The sequence below is a fragment of the Pezoporus flaviventris genome, unplaced genomic scaffold (assembly GCF_033815535.1).
Source record: "Pezoporus flaviventris isolate CSIRO_AGI_PZ_B2104156 unplaced genomic scaffold, CSIRO_AGI_Pfla_v1 ptg000002l, whole genome shotgun sequence".
NCBI lineage: Eukaryota > Metazoa > Chordata > Aves > Psittaciformes > Psittacidae > Pezoporus > Pezoporus flaviventris.
In genome coordinates, this window is record NW_026892550.1 from 62,532,938 (window position 1) to 62,551,191 (window position 18,254).

General features: G+C 59.6%; 3 protein-coding genes across 5 annotated transcripts; all 3 read right to left on the reverse strand.

The window, feature by feature from the left end:
* Positions 1–743: 743 nt before the first annotated feature.
* On the reverse strand, positions 744–4,048 carry LOC133275671 (uncharacterized). Of its 3 annotated transcripts, none has more exons than XM_061465727.1 (6): positions 3,819–4,048; positions 3,286–3,417; positions 2,807–2,980; positions 2,375–2,530; positions 1,612–2,101; positions 744–949 (listed from the first exon to the last, which is right to left on the reverse strand). In XM_061465727.1, the coding sequence occupies exons 1-6, from the start codon at positions 3,957–3,959 to the stop codon at positions 816–818; spliced, it is 1,227 nt and encodes a 408-aa protein (XP_061321711.1). In that variant the 5' UTR covers positions 3,960–4,048; the 3' UTR covers positions 744–815. The 3 variants fall into 3 exon arrangements, 2 of the variants coding, with proteins under 2 accessions (XP_061321711.1, XP_061321696.1); XR_009745655.1 differs by having other exon boundaries at positions 852–949; positions 1,083–2,101; XM_061465712.1 differs by having other exon boundaries at positions 858–2,101.
* Positions 4,049–4,339: 291 nt separating this feature from the next.
* LOC133264982 (uncharacterized) lies at positions 4,340–9,340 on the reverse strand. Its single transcript, XM_061445178.1, has 8 exons — positions 8,763–9,340; positions 8,438–8,563; positions 8,090–8,169; positions 7,557–7,677; positions 7,158–7,238; positions 6,123–6,408; positions 4,694–5,370; positions 4,340–4,501 (listed from the first exon to the last, which is right to left on the reverse strand). The coding sequence occupies exons 1-8, from the start codon at positions 8,994–8,996 to the stop codon at positions 4,340–4,342; spliced, it is 1,767 nt and encodes a 588-aa protein (XP_061301162.1). The 5' UTR covers positions 8,997–9,340.
* Positions 9,341–13,271: 3,931 nt separating this feature from the next.
* On the reverse strand, positions 13,272–16,078 carry LOC133275683 (uncharacterized). Its single transcript, XM_061465740.1, has 5 exons — positions 15,849–16,078; positions 15,316–15,447; positions 14,837–15,010; positions 14,405–14,560; positions 13,272–14,131 (listed from the first exon to the last, which is right to left on the reverse strand). Exons 1-5 carry the CDS (start codon positions 15,987–15,989, stop codon positions 13,403–13,405), a joined length of 1,332 nt encoding a protein of 443 aa, XP_061321724.1. The 5' UTR covers positions 15,990–16,078; the 3' UTR covers positions 13,272–13,402.
* Positions 16,079–18,254: the final 2,176 nt, after the last annotated feature.

Consider the following 18,254-nt stretch of genomic DNA (forward strand, 5'->3'; position numbering starts at 1 on the left):
ATCCTGGGCTGCATCAAAAGGGCTGAGGAGGGCAGCCGGGCCGCAAGGAGCGTGACCAGCAGGTCGAAGGAGGTGATCCTGCCCCTCTCCTCTGCTCTTGTGAGACCTCATCTGGAGTATTGTATGCAGTTCTGATGTCCTCAACATAAAAAGGAACATCTCCAGGGAAGGCACATTCCTCAGTGGATCAGGGACTCACGGCAGACAGTGGCATACAGTGGAGTTTTCTCGAGGAGGGGAAACCCAGGCGAGCACTGAGACCTGCTGGGAACCGGGTGGGACCACCCTAAGCTCCTGCAAAAGGCAGCGCTGGGAACACAGAGAACAGGGCATAGAAGGGTGTGCGGGGAGGACAGGCACCTCTTGGAAGGAGAGACATTCCAAGGCCGCCTGCACAGGTCCGAGCACACATGCCACGTAACCCTGAAGGAAGAAAGGCGGGCACTTATCAGAGAGCAAATGCTGCAGCTCCAGCAGGGGTGACCTACACCATCTATGTTGGTGGTGGCCAATGCCTTCGCTCAGATGGAGTGGCTGAAGGGCGTGCCTGCAGTGGAGGGGGTTGTGAGGCACTGGAACAGGATGCTCAGAGAAACTGTGGAGGTGTGGCCCTGACTTTTGTGCACTCTGGCGGCGGTGCTCCCAAAGACCGTGGCCGGGCCGACGAGGGCGGCCGGGGCGCAAAGGCTGCCCGGCAGCTCCTGACTGGCCTTTCCGCGCCGCGTGTGAAGAACACCGTGGCCTTGGAATTGTGGTTAGAACTTTAATCCGAAAGACCCATTTTCTTAAGCAGGGCTTAACTGCTGCCTGGCTTTTCAGAGGCAGCAGCACAGCGCCTGCAGGATCCATCTCCGTCTTGGCCGCGCGTGTAAACAGGTGAGGATGTGTATTGTCTGAGATGCCAGGGAGGAGACTTGGGATTCCTCGTCGCTTCTCAGAGCATGGAGGGCTGCAAGAGAAGGAAAGAGAGCAGAGCTGAAACCCACCAATCTGCAGAGACCAGCAGGCATCCCTTCCAGACCATGCCAGCCCCAGCCATCCCTTTCCCTGGTCAGGAGGCGCAGGCGGGGCAAACGGATCACCTGGAAGCTGCTGCTCAGGAATGCAACAAATGCCCCCGAGATGTTCCCTGGAGCAGGACAGGGCATGGCAGCACGCTGCCCAGGCTCTGTCCCCTGCCCCACCAGCCCCAGCACACACAGCACTGTCCCTGCTTACCTTCGCAAACCTCCAGGAGCTTGTCCGCGCGGCTCTCCTTCAGGCACCGAGCGGCCATCCCTGTGCAGAGAGCTCCATCAGACCTGCTGCTGCCCAGCACGCTCCCGGCAGCACGGCCCCGCCTCTGCCGGTTTGGCTGCACCCCTTCCTCCCCTCAGCAGGGTGACCCCAGGGAAGGACAGGACGCAGGGGGAGGTGGCACTGAGCAAGGTGCCCCTGAGCCCCGCTGCGAGGGCAGGGGTTGGAGAGGGAAGCACAAGAGCCCCTGGCTGCACAGGCCTTGCACGGGGCAGTCGATGCTCTGGCAGCCACAGGGCTGCTCCTCGCTGCCAGTGCAGCAGATGGGACTGGGGCCAGGCTGCCAAAAGAGGGACTCCAGGGGCCGCGGCTTACCAATGAACCTCACAGCTGCCAGTCGCACGCTGACCTGAGCGTGCTGCAGGTAAAGCAGGCTCTGACGCACATATTCTTCTGCTCTGCTCTGCTCCTGCTCCAACTGGAAAGAGCACAAAGGCCCAGGGCTGACACAGACCTTCCCCAGTCGCCTGGGCCGTTCCCTCCTACCAGCACCCCACACCTCCCCTTGTTCCTCAGGCCATGTGTGTCTCCCAGCCAGGAGCCCTGTGGGGCTGAGGTTCAGAGACAGCTGCAGGCAGAGCAGGGTCTGGAGCTCCTGAGAGCCCCCTGTGCCACTGCCAGGGCCCAGATGTGCCTCCTGCAACATCCTGAGGGTGGGGAGGTGAGAGGAGCACCCCGTGTCCAGCCTGGGACTTGTCCTCACCAAGCGCTGCACAGTTTGCCATCTCTCCAGTGTCTGCACGTGGTGACTGAGCCATTCCCATTTGAGCACCTTCGCAGCTGCACAGATGGCTTCCTGAGAGGCCTGCAGAGGGGGACAAGGATTGGGGAGATTGTGGACAGGGCCTGAGACCCAAAGGCCTGGCCCTCAGCACTTGCAGGGACAGCTGGGAAGCCCCTGCGGACTCCGCTCTTCAGGCCTTGGTGGTCACGGACTGCTGCTGAGCCCTGCTGGACCACGTAGGGCAGGTGTGGGAAATGTCTGTGTCAGCTGCTCCTGCCCTCACTGATGCCCAGGCCACCCCTGCGGGCTCAGCACACCCTGCTCCGCACCACGGCTTAGGTTTGGAATCCGTACCTTGGCCACGCTCTCGATCTCGTCACTCATGTGCAACATGAGTGGGACCAGGCTCCTCCGCACCTTCTTCTGCATCTGCCGCTTGTCCTTCCAATCCGCCATCTGTATTGCATCTTTGAAGAGGCAGATGGAGAGCTCTTGCGTCTGGCTGCACTCCTGGTAGGGAGGAGGACAGGAGGGCTTCAGTAACAGCTGCTCCCTGAGCCAGGGCGTCAGCGTGGCTGAGGGGAGGGGCCTCAGGTCTCCCAGAGCCATCAGCCTGTCGGGGAGAAGCTGGGCTGGGCTGCAGAGACCAGAAGCCATCCCCACGAGAGCGCGGGGGCAGAAGGAGAGGCTTAGCCCTGGGCAAGCGCTGCCGCCAGGCTGTGCTGCCGGGCAGTTGCTCTTGCAAAGGGCCCGTGAGTGGGACTCAGGTTTCCACAGCAGCCTTACATCATCAAAGAGTTGAAGGAGCTTCTCGGCCAGCTCCAGAGCGATGGAGCTGGCCTTCTTCTTCAAGTGACCTATTACGTTTCTGAACGTGAGCAGGGCCTTCATCTTGTTGTCGCTGTGGGCATTCTGCAGGGTCTTCATCAAGTCTGGCAGCATGACCAGTATTTTCCTTGCCTGTAAGAAGCACAGAATTTCTTTCTTGTAAAGTGGTGAAAGACCACCCAGGCCAAAATGCTCTGGCCATTAAGCACCAGCCTCCTGTCCGGCTGCATGGGCGGTGGCACAGGAATTCCTGCAGCAGCCTCCTGGCAGGCCTTGCCTGTGGGCGCACTGAGGGGATGGGGGCACGTGAGGGGACTTTGAGGGCATTTAGAGCCGTCACCCCAGGTCCCGACTCCCAGCCCAGGTCAAGCCACCGCGTTCCCCACTACCCAGCACCAGGTGGCCAGCACGGCTTCACTTGACTATGCCCTGCTCACCGAGTCAGGTGACTGTGACAGTGTGACGAGGCCTTGGAGCACCAGGGAGAGCAGCCTTGGAGGCATCAGCACCTTCCGGATTTCGTACACCCCAGCAAACATTTTTGGTGTCACATGGCTGGAGGCGAGCAGCTGAAACAAAGATGGCAGTGAGAGATGGACCAAGCCTGCAGGGCTCCCTGCACAGTACGGCCCCTGGGTCCCACTGGCAGCTCAGGGCAAGGGCACAGGGGACGGAGAGCCCATCCTGGGGGACACTCAGCGCTTGTGGGACACACCACACGCTTGTCTGTGCTGGCTCCGCCTGTGCAAGCAGAGCACTACCTGGGCAGACAGGGGCTTTGCGCACCCGCACCCAGTCAGCGTGGCCCTGCGTGGCTGGGGCAGGGGAACCTGGTGCTGGGCTGGCCCTAAGGGGCTGTGTCCTCCTCTGGGACCGTATGGGGCAAATGGCAGGGGTGAGGGCCATGCCCATTTTCCTGGAGAGGCAGGCACGGCCCTGAGCACGAGCAAGGAGTGGGCTGGTTACTCACAGCCAAGAGCTGGATGCAGGCCTCCGCTTTGTAGGAGCTGAATCTCCATTGCACACTCAGGTAGTGGAACCTGATGCTCAGCTCCCTCAGGACGTTCTCCAAGACGAGGCGCTGGGACAGCAGCACTTCCCACATGGACATAGCAACACTGCAGACGCAGAGCACTCTGTCGGCAGGGCCACCTCAGCCACCACACGGTGCCTGGGCCAGTCCTGCAGCAGCCAGGCTGTCCTGCAGCAGCCAGGCTGTCCTGCAGCCCTGGCCCTTCCCGACCCCTTGCTTGGAGTGCCTGGGCAGGCAGGAGGGGGCTGAGATAGTGTTCCCCATGGGGTAGGGAGGAACCTCGTGCCGGGACTCGGATCTAACTTGGCCAGCTTTGGCTACTGCAGGCCTGGCCGACCCAGCAGGGGTGGAGAGAGTGGGGGGGTGCAGGGCCCTGCTCCTCAGGGGTGCCCTGTAGTTTTCTGTGAGCCTCCAGGACCCTCTCCCTGCATGGAACAAACCCACAAGGGCTGTGGGGGTCAGTACCTGTCCCATGCTGGAGAGAGACGCACGAGTCGCCCGATCACATCCCCTGGCCGCTGCTCTGCCATCATTAGAAGCAGCATGTCCAGGGTGTGCCAGACTGACGGTGTGTTGACGTGCTCCAGGTTGTTATAGATGCAGCTAACGATGATTGGCACCTGGAGGGCACACGAGTGAGGGTGGTGCTGCCACCAGACTGCAGCTGCCACTGAAATGGCCGCCCCTCCCATCCTACTCTGCTGGTGTGAAATGGCTTCAAGGTGCCTGAGGCACCTGGGTGAGGGAAGGCCCATGTAGGGAGGAACAGTGCCTGAAAGGGCTCAAGGGCAGGGCAGCCACAGGCTGCTTACCTCCGTCAGCCAGGAGGCAGGTTCTGTCATGGCCACATCCACAATGCTGATCAGTTCCTCCTTGTCGCATGTGCATGAGTCTCTCATGGCCTCGATGGCCTTGACAAGGATGACCGTCTTATCAGGGGGTCGGAGGTCTTCCCCAAATGCCTGCGGGAGGAAGGAAGGCAGGGAAGGCGTCTTCACACCGAGTGCCCTGATAGTGCTGCTCAGCTGAGCAGCGAGAGCAGCTCTGGCGAGAGTACCCACAGGAAAGCTGGCAGCAGGGGCTGCAGTCGCTGCAGGGTGGAGGATGAGAAGAGAGGGGCCCAGGGTGAGGGAGGAGGGCTGGGGCCGTGGGCACGGTGTGCTGACCCTACAGAGAAGCAGGGCTTCCTGGTGGCCAGGAGAGCTGGAGCTGCTGCTGGGACACCGGGGTGCAGCCCTCTGGAGTCCCTGCTCCAGAGCAGCAGCAGCCCTCTCACCAGGGACAGTGAGACCATGCCAAGCCTGCTCGTTCTGGACCCCTTTGCTCACACCAGTCTCCTGCTGATGCCCTGGACAAGGCCCAGCAAGGGAGAAGCTCATTACCTTTACAATGCTCCTGGCGCTGCACACGGAAAGCCAGGAGGGTTTCCCAGCTTTCCTTTCGCCTCCACACTGGGGATGCTTTAGATCATCCTCTGGTGATGTCACACCTAAACAAGAGGGGATCACAGGAGGGTCATTAGGACACAGTATTGCTTACCATCAATGACGGCTTTGGCTATGGGGACCACGGAACAGCTGGGTTCTGAGAGGTCCTGAGAAGAGTGGGAAGCAGAGCAGCACAGTACTGGACTTGTGGTGAGCATTCAGCTTCTGCAGCAAACCAGTAGCTGGGATGCTATTGGGAAAAGCTGGGAAAGCAGCTGTGAGGGGCAAAGGAGGTGAGGGAAGAGGGCAATCTCTCCTGGACAGCCTCCAGCAAGTACAAAAAGAATCCACTGCAATGCTCAGGGAAACAAGCAGGACTACGAGGAGATGTCTGTGTGTGGAGGGATGCAGCCCAACACAGCTTCTCTTACATTTTTGCTGCTGGATGCATCTGCAGAGGTAATGAAGAGTATCCAAAGCCTCATACTGGATCTCACAGATCTTGCTAGTCCAGCAAACAATGAGATGTCCCAGCAGCTGTCCCAGGAGGCGGTCATGGATAGCGTCGCCGTGGGAAGAGCTGTTGTCATCTGTAAGCAAGCTCCAGACCTGGGCAAGGGAGGCAGGATGGGTAGAAGGGCTGAGAGGCAGCAGCTGCGACAAAAGCCCTGAACCCGAGAGTCTGCCCCGGGGAAGGATCCTGGCACGTCAGAGCTCTGCAGGGCCCTCCCAGAGCAGCGAGCTGGGCAGCAGGGCAGGGAGAGCTGCCAGGCCTGGCCTCCCGCCATGCTCCTTGGGCAGTGCTGTCCTTCACAGGACTGGCTTCTGGAAGAAAGGGTGCTGGGGAGGAAAGACTGGGGGAAAAAGAAAGAAGCCGAGACCCTCGCCCAGGGCAGAGCCGTGCTGAATGCCTCAGGCATCTCGAGCTGCAGGCTGCTGCCCACGGTGGGCAGGGAATGGGAGACAGCCTGGCTGGAGGGTGCCTGCCTCCTTACCTGCACCGAGGAAGAGCTGTCCATCAAATCGACCAGCTTCCCAATCCTGACCACAGCCCTTTCACATGCAGCTGCATTCTTAGTGTCGGTGAAAGGCAGCAGCATCTGGAAGGAGAGAAAGTGCTGCTGTGCCCTGGGAACTGGTGCCTTTGCCAGCAGCAGCAGCAGCACTTCTCAAGTCCCGACTGGACCCATGCAGTTTTTGTGGCCCTGAAGGGAGGCAGATGCCACCCCAGGGTAGAGTCTGCTTCTTTCTGCGCCCTCCCCGAAAGCACAGGCCTGTGTCCCCTCTCCATGAAGGCTGGGCTTTTGGGCAGCACCCTGCCAGGGGGCGGTGGGTCTGCGATGGGGGAATGGGCATACTGCTCTCTGGGAAGCCAGGAGTGCGGAGCGTCAGGGCTGGGCTCCCTGTGCAGGACAGGCAGGTTCCAGTGGGTCTCTGCCCCAGTCAGACCTGGGCAGAAAAGCAGGAGGGACTGCGAGGCAGGGGAAGAAGGACAGCACCCGCAGCCACTGCTGCGGTGCCTGAGGAGAGGGGTCAATGCTCCCCACTCCTTTGGTGCGAGGAAAGCTCTGGGGATGGAGCTGGCCCAAAAGTGCCATGGGCCAGGTTTTGCCATGGCACAGAAGGAGGCCGCAGGGGAGAAATGACGTTGACTGCAGCCAGGGGACACGCTGCTCCTGGAAGAGCACGGTGGGCCGTGTCTGGGTCCCCCAAGGGAGCTGAGCACCCTCTCTGCGGTGTGCTGTGTGCATGGTGCTGGGGAGGACACCGTCCACTCCAGAGTGGACACTCCTGTCCCTCCAGAGTGAGGAACAGCCTCTGCGAACCCCGCTCTCTGCCAGTGCCGCACCTGCAAGATAATCCTCAGGTCCTTGAAGCCAGGGGAGCTGAGCACCAAGCTCTTAAGCAGGATGTCCATGGCATCCAGGGTCTGCAAGGAGGAAAAAGGTTGTGTCAGTCTTTCTGCAGTCCCTCTCTCCCTGGGAATGGATCTAACTCCCCACGCCAGGGGAGGACACCCCTGCCACCTCTGGTTGGCCAAGGGAGGCCTTGGGGCAGACAAGCTGCGGCGGGCAGAGGAGCCAGTCCAGAGGCACTGGACATGGTGAGGCCCAGGGGAAGGAGATGAAGGGACGAGGGTGGGAAAGCAAAGCTGACACCCTGCCGTGCCTTGGATCTCTGGCTGTGTCTCAGCACGTGGCAGCCAGGGATCAGCTCTGAGTGCTCCTGACAGCACAACAGCACTTACCTTAAAGTAGAGGAAATTGTCTAGGCCCTGCATGTCTGTTTTAGGAGGAAGCAAGAAGACACTCCTGAAACAGGCCTCTAAAAGGCTTTTCTTCTTGCCCCCCAGTGCCATCTCCGCTTTGCTGAAAAGAGAGAGAGAGGGACCTGTGAGACGCGGGTGCTGGGAGCGCTGCCTCCATGCCTTGGCCAGGTGGACACAGACCTCTGGAGCAGAGGCCCCCAAGCGGGATGGAGCCCTGGTGTGTGGGCAGCATTGCCAGGAGGCACCTCCTCCCTCCTTGGCATGGCCCAGGCCGAAGGACAGTCCTGGCAGGAAAGTCTCCCGCCTCCCACTTTTGGAAGCAGCTGAGACGTGGAGGGGCCCTGCAGGATCCCTCTGCTTTCCCCTCCATCTCTCCGCAAGCCGCGAGCAGGGCAAAGAGCAGGCCCTCTGAGGGCACCACTGGACTCTGCCGGGATGGGAGATGCCCATGGGCAGGCCCAGGGCCACGGACTGTGCAGAGGTGTCAGCCAAACCAGGGGTTGGGCACATACCTCATATGGGCGAGGGCAAGCATGGCTTGCTGCCGCACGGCCGTGTGCAGGTGGTCCACGGGCTCCTCTTCCACCAGCGCCTGCAGAACACAACCGGGATGGGACCTGGTGGCCGCAGGCACCAGGCGGCAGGGCTGGTGGAGACCCTCTGTCCCCAGCCCAGCACCGGCCCCCAGCACGGCCCTGCTGCAGGGCTGCTCAGCGACACCCGCATCCCCTCAGGCAGCTCAGTGTCTGTCCGCGCACGCTGGACCCTGCCCTCCCCCTGCATGGGCCCCGTGTGTCCTCACAGTGTGCCGGCGCCTGGCAACTTGCCCCCTTCCCCAGAGCAGCCGGGGGTCCCCTCACCTCGATGTTCTTTGCCACCTGAAATCGGTGGTAGAACTCCTTCAGTTCCTGTGTGAAGCCCTCATCTCTGGCATCCTTGCTCAGGGTGGAGACGGTCTGCAGGAACCGAATCTTCTGAGCCTCCTCCTGGGCAGCCGGGGAGCAGAGACACAAACGGGCAGTGTGAGAAGGGGCCAGCAGGACTGGAGCACTGGGGCTGCAGTGCTGTGCAGGAGCCCGGGGGTGCAGCCGCGCCCAGCCAGCAGCCCCCAGCAGCCCTGGCAGCAGAGCCGGTGGCCCCGTCAGGAAACGCAGGCACTGCTACCCTGGAAATGGCTGTAATTACCTTCGCTGAGCTCTCCAGAAAAGTCTGGATGAACTGCATGGATGCAGCGTGTCCCTCCGCCATCCTCATCAGACAAGGCAAAGGTGTAGCGCGGGGAACGAAGAATGTTCCAAGAAGTGTCTCGGCACCGCAGGGCTGCTGGGGCAGCGGGGAACAACGTGGGCTGCGCTCAGGGGTCTGCGCCAGCCTTGCGCTCCTGCTCTGTCCCGTCACTGTCCTGCCGGACACTGGCATGAGCGGTATGACCCGTTGCCTTTTATACGGTGGCCTGGGGGGTCACCTAGGGCACGTCACAAAGGGCACCATGGTGGGTCAGAAAGGGAACGTCACTGAGGGCACCATGGTAGGTCATAAAGGGCACGTCACTAAGGGCACCATGGTGGGTCAGAGAGGGCGTGTCACTAAGGGCAGCATGGTGGGTCACGACGAGAACGTCGCTAAGGGCAACATGGTGGGTCACGAAGGGCACGTCACAAAGCGCTGGTCACAGAAGGCACCACGGTAGCCCACCACTCAGACCGTGAGGGACAGGGTATTCCTGTGAGGGGCACAAGGCCTGTTCTCCCCTGGTCACTTGAGTCCCCCCGGGGTGCCCTGAGCCCCACGTTTCGCTCATGTCGCATGGAATCTTGTTATGGCAAGATAACTGGCGTGTGTCATGATGTTCACAGCCAGACTAGTCAAGGGGTCTCAAAAAGACCGTGAGTAGAACTGCACGCGCACGATTCAGTTTAACGTGGGTTAAACTGAAAGCAAATTTTTTCACTTGCTTTTTCTGTTTTTCAGGTACAAAAAAGCAATGATTAGGCTGCATTTTTAGGAAGAAAATAACTACCAAAAGCTTCAACTAGATTTTGAAAATATTCTGTTTCTCTGGATGATAACCAGCAAGTTTTCTGCAGCAATGAGCTCTGCCATTTAGACTCGAGGAAAAATGTTGCTTGATACTAAGCTTTTCTGGAGTAGCGGGTGTCAATTCAATGTGATTTTTGAAAGCATAAGGAGTCTTTTCTGAAAGTGTTTTATGAGCCTGTCCTCCCAACATGGTATCCCCTCATCGCTGGTACCCTGACAATTTTTATCAGGAGGATGTTTCTTTTGGAAAAATCCAAATTTTTTAGAATAATGTTATGTTTCAGAGAGTATGTTCTGGCATCTGCTGAGCCCTGGGGAGGAACAGCTTAATACTGGTTGATAGGCGAGTTTTGATGGGATCCTGTGATTTCAGATTTCCTGAAGCAGTGACCCTAAGTGCCTCAAAAAGCAGCAAGCAGGGATTTCTGCTTGTACCTATCTCTTCTGGAAAGCCCCAGTTATAATCATCGCTGCTCTGCCACAAAGCTGCTTGATCTGTGGGAAATCACTAAGCCTGTGTGTGCCGCTAGGACCTGTCAGCCCATTGGAGATTATTCTTCCCTGCTTCACAGAGCTGCGTATTAAAGTCTAGGAGATATGTAGACGTCGAAACAGTATCCAAGGAAAACCAATTGAATGACTGGGTCAACTGCTGAGGTGGGGGTCAACTGCTGAGAGGGGAGTAGAACTGCTGATTTGGGGTCAATTGCTGAGGTGAGTAGCTGGATAGAGGACGCCTTCAACACCTGAGCGGGGGGAAGCTCAGCGTCCAGGAGCCTCAACTCAGAGCGGCACCAGCCACCGAGGGAGCCTCACGTCCTCGACAGGACTTGCCCAGGAGCCGGCAGCTCAGCTGACGCGAGCAGGGACTCACAGGGGGCGGTGCCCGGAGGAGCGGCACCAGCCCTGGCTGGGTAAAAACCTGCCCCGGGGATCGCGGCGACCAGGGCGGGTGGAGGCAGTTAGCGCGGGCAGGCCTGCGGGATGGGGAACGCTCGCCTCATGACCAGGGCCTGGTCTGGGAGCTGGGCTCTGGGTGCCCCGGCGATGGCCAGCGTAGGCACCCAGACAGAGCCGATGAGAGGGGAGGCTGCAGTGCAGAGGTCGGAGCATAGAGGGTGCCTGCGCTGGGCTTGTGAGGGGAGGGTGCACAATGGGCAGGGCTGCACTCGGTGCTCCCTGGTGCAGGTCCTCCTGCAGCAGGGGCTGAGGTGCGGGATGCTGTCAATAGACTGCGAGATGTCAGGGAAGCTGAGAGGAAGCAGGACTGCTTGCTGCAGGCCCAAACTGTGCAGGGGCCTCAAGCGTCCCCTATAGTTCACGGAGGAAAGAAGGAGGCCGTTAACCCAGGAAGCTGGGGAACAGCACCAACAAAAAAAAAAACAACAAAAAAAAGGAGGAAGACGACTATTAAAACCAAGGGGCTTCCTCGTAAATCTGTTGTCCCCACCCAGAACCGCTTTGCTGTCCTGCGGGGGGCTGATGAGGAAACACTTGCACCAGAAACAGCCGGCTGGGGCACTGCTAAAGAAGATCACTACTGGTGCTGCCGGGAAAAAGCAGCGGGTCATAGTTGTAGGGGACTCCGAAAGGCACAGAGGCACCCATCTGTCAGCCTGACCCATTCTCAAGGGAGGTGTGTTGCCTACCAGGGGCACGGATCAGAGATGTTGCAGAGAGGCTACCTGCTCTTGTAAGTCTCACTGACTATTACCCACTTCTAGTGATCTATGTGGGTGCTAGTGATACAGATAGCAGTAGCCTGGAGAACATAAAGAAGGACTACAGAGCCCTAGGAGAGGTGGTTAGGGGCTCTGGAGCGCAGACAGTCTTCTCATCAATTCTTCAGGATACAGGGGAGGACCCCAAAAAGGCTAGGAGGATTGGCCAGGTTAATAAATGGTTAGAAGGGTGGTACCATAGTCAGGGGTTTGGGTATCTTGGACACGGGACCCAAGTAAGTAGGCCAGGTCTAGTGGGGTCTGGTGGAGCTGGTCTGATAAAGGAGGGAAGAACAGTTTTGGTAGGAGGCTTGCCAGACTGGTCAAGGATGCATTAAACTAGATGTGTTGGGGGAGGGGGGCATCATTCCATCCCAACACACCCAGTCAGTTGCCAGCACCTATAATAAATGCTTGGAGCAATGTAGAGATACTCCAGCTGCTCCAGCCAATGAGCCGGCTTCATTTGGAGCTCTCTCAGATGCCTCTATACAAACGCCCGTAGCATGGGGAACAAACAAGAGGAATTAGAGATGTGTGCACGTCTATGGGGGTCGCAGAAACGTGGTGGGATGGCTCCTATAACTGGAGTGTTGGAATGGAAGGTTGGGCAGAGAAGAGATTCAGAGCAGCCCTGCAGAGAAGGATGTGGGGGCATTGATCAATGAGAAACTTAAGATGAGCAGGCAGTGTGCACTCGCAGCCCAGAAAGCCAACCGTATCCCGGGTTGCATCAAAAGGAGCGTGACCAGCAGGTCGAAGGAGGTGATCCTGCCCCTCTCCTCTGCTCTTGTGAGACCTCACCTGGAGTATTGTATGCAGTTCTGATGTCCTCAACATAAAAAGGAACATCTCCAGGGAAGGCACATTCCTCAGTGGATCAGGGACTCACGGCAGACAGTGGCATACAGTGGAGTTTTCTCGAGGCGGGGAAACCCAGGCGAGCACTGAGACCTGCTGGGAACCGGGTGGGACCACCCTAAGCTCCTGCAAAAGGCAGCGCTGGGAACACAGAGAACAGGGCATAGAAGGGTGTGCGGGGAGGACAGGCACCTCTTGGAAGGAGAGACATTCCAAGGCCGCCTGCACATTCCGAGCACACATGCCACATAACCCTGAAGGAAGAAAGGTGGGCACTTATCAGAGAGCAAATGCTGCAGCTCCAGCAGGGGTGACCTACACCATCTATGTTGGTGGTGGCCAATGCCTTCGCTCAGATGGAGTGGCTGAAGGGGGTGCCTGCAGTGGAGGGGGTTGTGAGGCACTGGAACAGGATGCTCAGAGAAACTGTGGAGGTGTGGCCCTGACTTTTGTGCACTCTGGCGGCAGTGCTCCCAAAGACCGTGGCCGGGCCGACGAGGGCGGCCGGGGCGCAAAGGCTGCCCGGCAGCTCCTGACTGGCCTTTCCGCGCCGCGTGTGAAGAACACCGTGGCCTTGGAATTGTGGTTAGAACTTTAATCCGAAAGACCCATTTTCTTAAGCAGGGCTTAACTGCTGCCTGGCTTTTCAGAGGCAGCAGCACAGCGCCTGCAGGATCCATCTCCGTCTTGGCCGCGCGTGTAAACAGGTGAGGATGTGTATTGTCTGAGATGCCAGGGAGGAGACTTGGGATTCCTCGTGGCTTCTCAGAGCATGGAGGGCTGCAAGAGAAGGAAAGAGAGCAGAGCTGAAACCCACCAATCTGCAGAGACCAGCAGGCATCCCTTCCAGACCATGCCAGCCCCAGCCATCCCTTTCCCTGGTCAGGAGGCGCAGGCGGGGCAAACGGATCACCTGGAAGCTGCTGCTCAGGAATGCAACAAATGCCCCCGAGATGTTCCCTGGAGCAGGACAGGGCATGGCAGCACGCTGCCCAGGCTCTGTCCCCTGCCCCACCAGCCCCAGCACACACAGCACTGTCCCTGCTTACCTTCGCAAACCTCCAGGAGCTTGTCCGCGCGGCTGTCCTTCAGGCACCGAGCGGCCATCCCTGTGCAGAGAGCTCCATCAGACCTGCTGCTGCCCAGCACGCTCCCGGCAGCACGGCCCCGCCTCTGCCGGTTTGGCTGCACCCCTTCCTCCCCTCAGCAGGGTGACCCCAGGGAAGGACAGGACGCAGGGGGAGGTGGCACTGAGCAAGGTGCCCCTGAGCCCCGCTGCGAGGGCAGGGGTTGGAGAGGGAAGCACAAGAGCCCCTGGCTGCACAGGCCTTGCACGGGGCAGTCGATGCTCTGGCAGCCACAGGGCTGCTCCTCGCTGCCAGTGCAGCAGATGGGACTGGGGCCAGGCTGCCAAAAGAGGGACTCCAGGGGCCGCGGCTTACCAATGAACCTCACAGCTGCCAGTCGCACGCTGACCTGAGCGTGCTGCAGGTAAAGCAGGCTCTGACGCACATATTCTTCTGCTCTGCTCTGCTCCTGCTCCAACTGGAAAGAGCACAAAGGCCCAGGGCTGACACAGACCTTCCCCAGTCGCCTGGGCCGTTCCCTCCTACCAGCACCCCACACCTCCCCTTGTTCCTCAGGCCATGTGTGTCTCCCAGCCAGGAGCCCTGTGGGGCTGAGGTTCAGAGACAGCTGCAGGCAGAGCAGGGTCTGGAGCTCCTGAGAGCCCCCTGTGCCACTGCCAGGGCCCAGATGTGCCTCCTGCAACATCCTGAGGGTGGGGAGGTGAGAGGAGCACCCCGTGTCCAGCCTGGGACTTGTCCTCACCAAGCGCTGCACAGTTTGCCATCTCTCCAGTGTCTGCACGTGGTGACTGAGCCATTCCCATTTGAGCACCTTCGCAGCTGCACAGATGGCTTCCTGAGAGGCCTGCAGAGGGGGACAAGGATTGGGGAGATTGTGGACAGGGCCTGAGACCCAAAGGCCTGGCCCTCAGCACTTGCAGGGACAGCTGGGAAGCCCCTGCGGACTCCGCTCTTCAGGCCTTGGTGGTCACGGACTGCTGCTGAGCCCTGCTGGACCACGTAGGGCAGGTGTGGGAAATGTCTGTGTCAGCTGCTCCTGCCCTCACTGATGCCCAGGCCACCCCTGCGGGCTCAGCACACCCTGCTCCGCACCACGGCTTAGGTTTGGAATCCGTACCTTGGCCACGCTCTCGATCTCGTCACTCATGTGCAACATGAGTGGGACCAGGCTCCTCCGCACCTTCTTCTGCATCTGCCGCTTGTCCTTCCAATCCGCCATCTGTATTGCATCTTTGAAGAGGCAGATGGAGAGCTCTTGCGTCTGGCTGCACTCCTGGTAGGGAGGAGGACAGGAGGGCTTCAGTAACAGCTGCTCCCTGAGCCAGGGCGTCAGCGTGGCTGAGGGGAGGGGCCTCAGGTCTCCCAGAGCCATCAGCCTGTCGGGGAGAAGCTGGGCTGGGCTGCAGAGACCAGAAGCCATCCCCACGAGAGCGCGGGGGCAGAAGGAGAGGCTTAGCCCTGGGCAAGCGCTGCCGCCAGGCTGTGCTGCCGGGCAGTTGCTCTTGCAAAGGGCCCGTGAGTGGGACTCAGGTTTCCACAGCAGCCTTACATCATCAAAGAGTTGAAGGAGCTTCTCGGCCAGCTCCAGAGCGATGGAGCTGGCCTTCTTCTTCAAGTGACCTATTACGTTTCTGAACGTGAGCAGGGCCTTCATCTTGTTGTCGCTGTGGGCATTCTGCAGGGTCTTCATCAAGTCTGGCAGCATGACCAGTATTTTCCTTGCCTGTAAGAAGCACAGAATTTCTTTCTTGTAAAGTGGTGAAAGACCACCCAGGCCAAAATGCTCTGGCCATTAAGCACCAGCCTCCTGTCCGGCTGCATGGGCGGTGGCACAGGAATTCCTGCAGCAGCCTCCTGGCAGGCCTTGCCTGTGGGCGCACTGAGGGGATGGGGGCACGTGAGGGGACTTTGAGGGCATTTAGAGCCGTCACCCCAGGTCCCGACTCCCAGCCCAGGTCAAGCCACCGCGTTCCCCACTACCCAGCACCAGGTGGCCAGCACGGCTTCACTTGACTATGCCCTGCTCACCGAGTCAGGTGACTGTGACAGTGTGACGAGGCCTTGGAGCACCAGGGAGAGCAGCCTTGGAGGCATCAGCACCTTCCGGATTTCGTACACCCCAGCAAACATTTTTGGTGTCACATGGCTGGAGGCGAGCAGCTGAAACAAAGATGGCAGTGAGAGATGGACCAAGCCTGCAGGGCTCCCTGCACAGTACGGCCCCTGGGTCCCACTGGCAGCTCAGGGCAAGGGCACAGGGGACGGAGAGCCCATCCTGGGGGACACTCAGCGCTTGTGGGACACACCACACGCTTGTCTGTGCTGGCTCCGCCTGTGCAAGCAGAGCACTACCTGGGCAGACAGGGGCTTTGCGCACCCGCACCCAGTCAGCGTGGCCCTGCGTGGCTGGGGCAGGGGAACCTGGTGCTGGGCTGGCCCTAAGGGGCTGTGTCCTCCTCTGGGACCGTATGGGGCAAATGGCAGGGGTGAGGGCCATGCCCATTTTCCTGGAGAGGCAGGCACGGCCCTGAGCACGAGCAAGGAGTGGGCTGGTTACTCACAGCCAAGAGCTGGATGCAGGCCTCCGCTTTGTAGGAGCTGAATCTCCATTGCACACTCAGGTAGTGGAACCTGATGCTCAGCTCCCTCAGGACGTTCTCCAAGACGAGGCGCTGGGACAGCAGCACTTCCCACATGGACATAGCAACACTGCAGACGCAGAGCACTCTGTCGGCAGGGCCACCTCAGCCACCACACGGTGCCTGGGCCAGTCCTGCAGCAGCCAGGCTGTCCTGCAGCAGCCAGGCTGTCCTGCAGCCCTGGCCCTTCCCGACCCCTTGCTTGGAGTGCCTGGGCAGGCAGGAGGGGGCTGAGATAGTGTTCCCCATGGGGTAGGGAGGAACCTCGTGCCGGGACTCGGATCTAACTTGGCCAGCTTTGGCTACTGCAGGCCTGGCCGACCCAGCAGGGGTGGAGAGAGTGGGGGGGTGCAGGGCCCTGCTCCTCAGGGGTGCCCTGTAGTTTTCTGTGAGCCTCCAGGACCCTCTCCCTGCATGGAACAAACCCACAAGGGCTGTGGGGGTCAGTACCTGTCCCATGCTGGAGAGAGACGCACGAGTCGCCCGATCACATCCCCTGGCCGCTGCTCTGCCATCATTAGAAGCAGCATGTCCAGGGTGTGCCAGACTGACGGTGTGTTGACGTGCTCCAGGTTGTTATAGATGCAGCTAACGATGATTGGCACCTGGAGGGCACACGAGTGAGGGTGGTGCTGCCACCAGACTGCAGCTGCCACTGAAATGGCCGCCCCTCCCATCCTACTCTGCTGGTGTGAAATGGCTTCAAGGTGCCTGAGGCACCTGGGTGAGGGAAGGCCCATGTAGGGAGGAACAGTGCCTGAAAGGGCTCAAGGGCAGGGCAGCCACAGGCTGCTTACCTCCGTCAGCCAGGAGGCAGGTTCTGTCATGGCCACATCCACAATGCTGATCAGTTCCTCCTTGTCGCATGTGCATGAGTCTCTCATGGCCTCGATGGCCTTGACAAGGATGACCGTCTTATCAGGGGGTCGGAGGTCTTCCCCAAATGCCTGCGGGAGGAAGGAAGGCAGGGAAGGCGTCTTCACACCGAGTGCCCTGATAGTGCTGCTCAGCTGAGCAGCGAGAGCAGCTCTGGCGAGAGTACCCACAGGAAAGCTGGCAGCAGGGGCTGCAGTCGCTACAGGGTGGAGGATGAGAAGAGAGGGGCCCAGGGTGAGGGAGGAGGGCTGGGGCCGTGGGCACGGTGTGCTGACCCTACAGAGAAGCAGGGCTTCCTGGTGGCCAGGAGAGCTGGAGCTGCTGCTGGGACACCGGGGTGCAGCCCTCTGGAGTCCCTGCTCCAGAGCAGCAGCAGCCCTCTCACCAGGGACAGTGAGACCATGCCAAGCCTGCTCGTTCTGGACCCCTTTGCTCACACCAGTCTCCTGCTGATGCCCTGGACAAGGCCCAGCAAGGGAGAAGCTCATTACCTTTACAATGCTCCTGGCGCTGCACACGGAAAGCCAGGAGGGTTTCCCAGCTTTCCTTTCGCCTCCACACTGGGGATGCTTTAGATCATCCTCTGGTGATGTCACACCTAAACAAGAGGGGATCACAGGAGGGTCATTAGGACACAGTATTGCTTACCATCAATGACGGCTTTGGCTATGGGGACCACGGAACAGCTGGGTTCTGAGAGGTCCTGAGAAGAGTGGGAAGCAGAGCAGCACAGTACTGGACTTGTGGTGAGCATTCAGCTTCTGCAGCAAACCAGTAGCTGGGATGCTATTGGGAAAAGCTGGGAAAGCAGCTGTGAGGGGCAAAGGAGGTGAGGGAAGAGGGCAATCTCTCCTGGACAGCCTCCAGCAAGTACAAAAAGAATCCACTGCAATGCTCAGGGAAACAAGCAGGACTACGAGGAGATGTCTGTGTGTGGAGGGATGCAGCCCAACACAGCTTCTCTTACATTTTTGCTGCTGGATGCATCTGCAGAGGTAATGAAGAGTATCCAAAGCCTCATACTGGATCTCACAGATCTTGCTAGTCCAGCAAACAATGAGATGTCCCAGCAGCTGTCCCAGGAGGCGGTCATGGATAGCGTCGCCGTGGGAAGAGCTGTTGTCATCTGTAAGCAAGCTCCAGACCTGGGCAAGGGAGGCAGGATGGGTAGAAGGGCTGAGAGGCAGCAGCTGCGACAAAAGCCCTGAACCCGAGAGTCTGCCCCGGGGAAGGATCCTGGCACGTCAGAGCTCTGCAGGGCCCTCCCAGAGCAGCGAGCTGGGCAGCAGGGCAGGGAGAGCTGCCAGGCCTGGCCTCCCGCCATGCTCCTTGGGCAGTGCTGTCCTTCACAGGACTGGCTTCTGGAAGAAAGGGTGCTGGGGAGGAAAGACTGGGGGAAAAAGAAAGAAGCCGAGACCCTCGCCCAGGGCAGAGCCGTGCTGAATGCCTCAG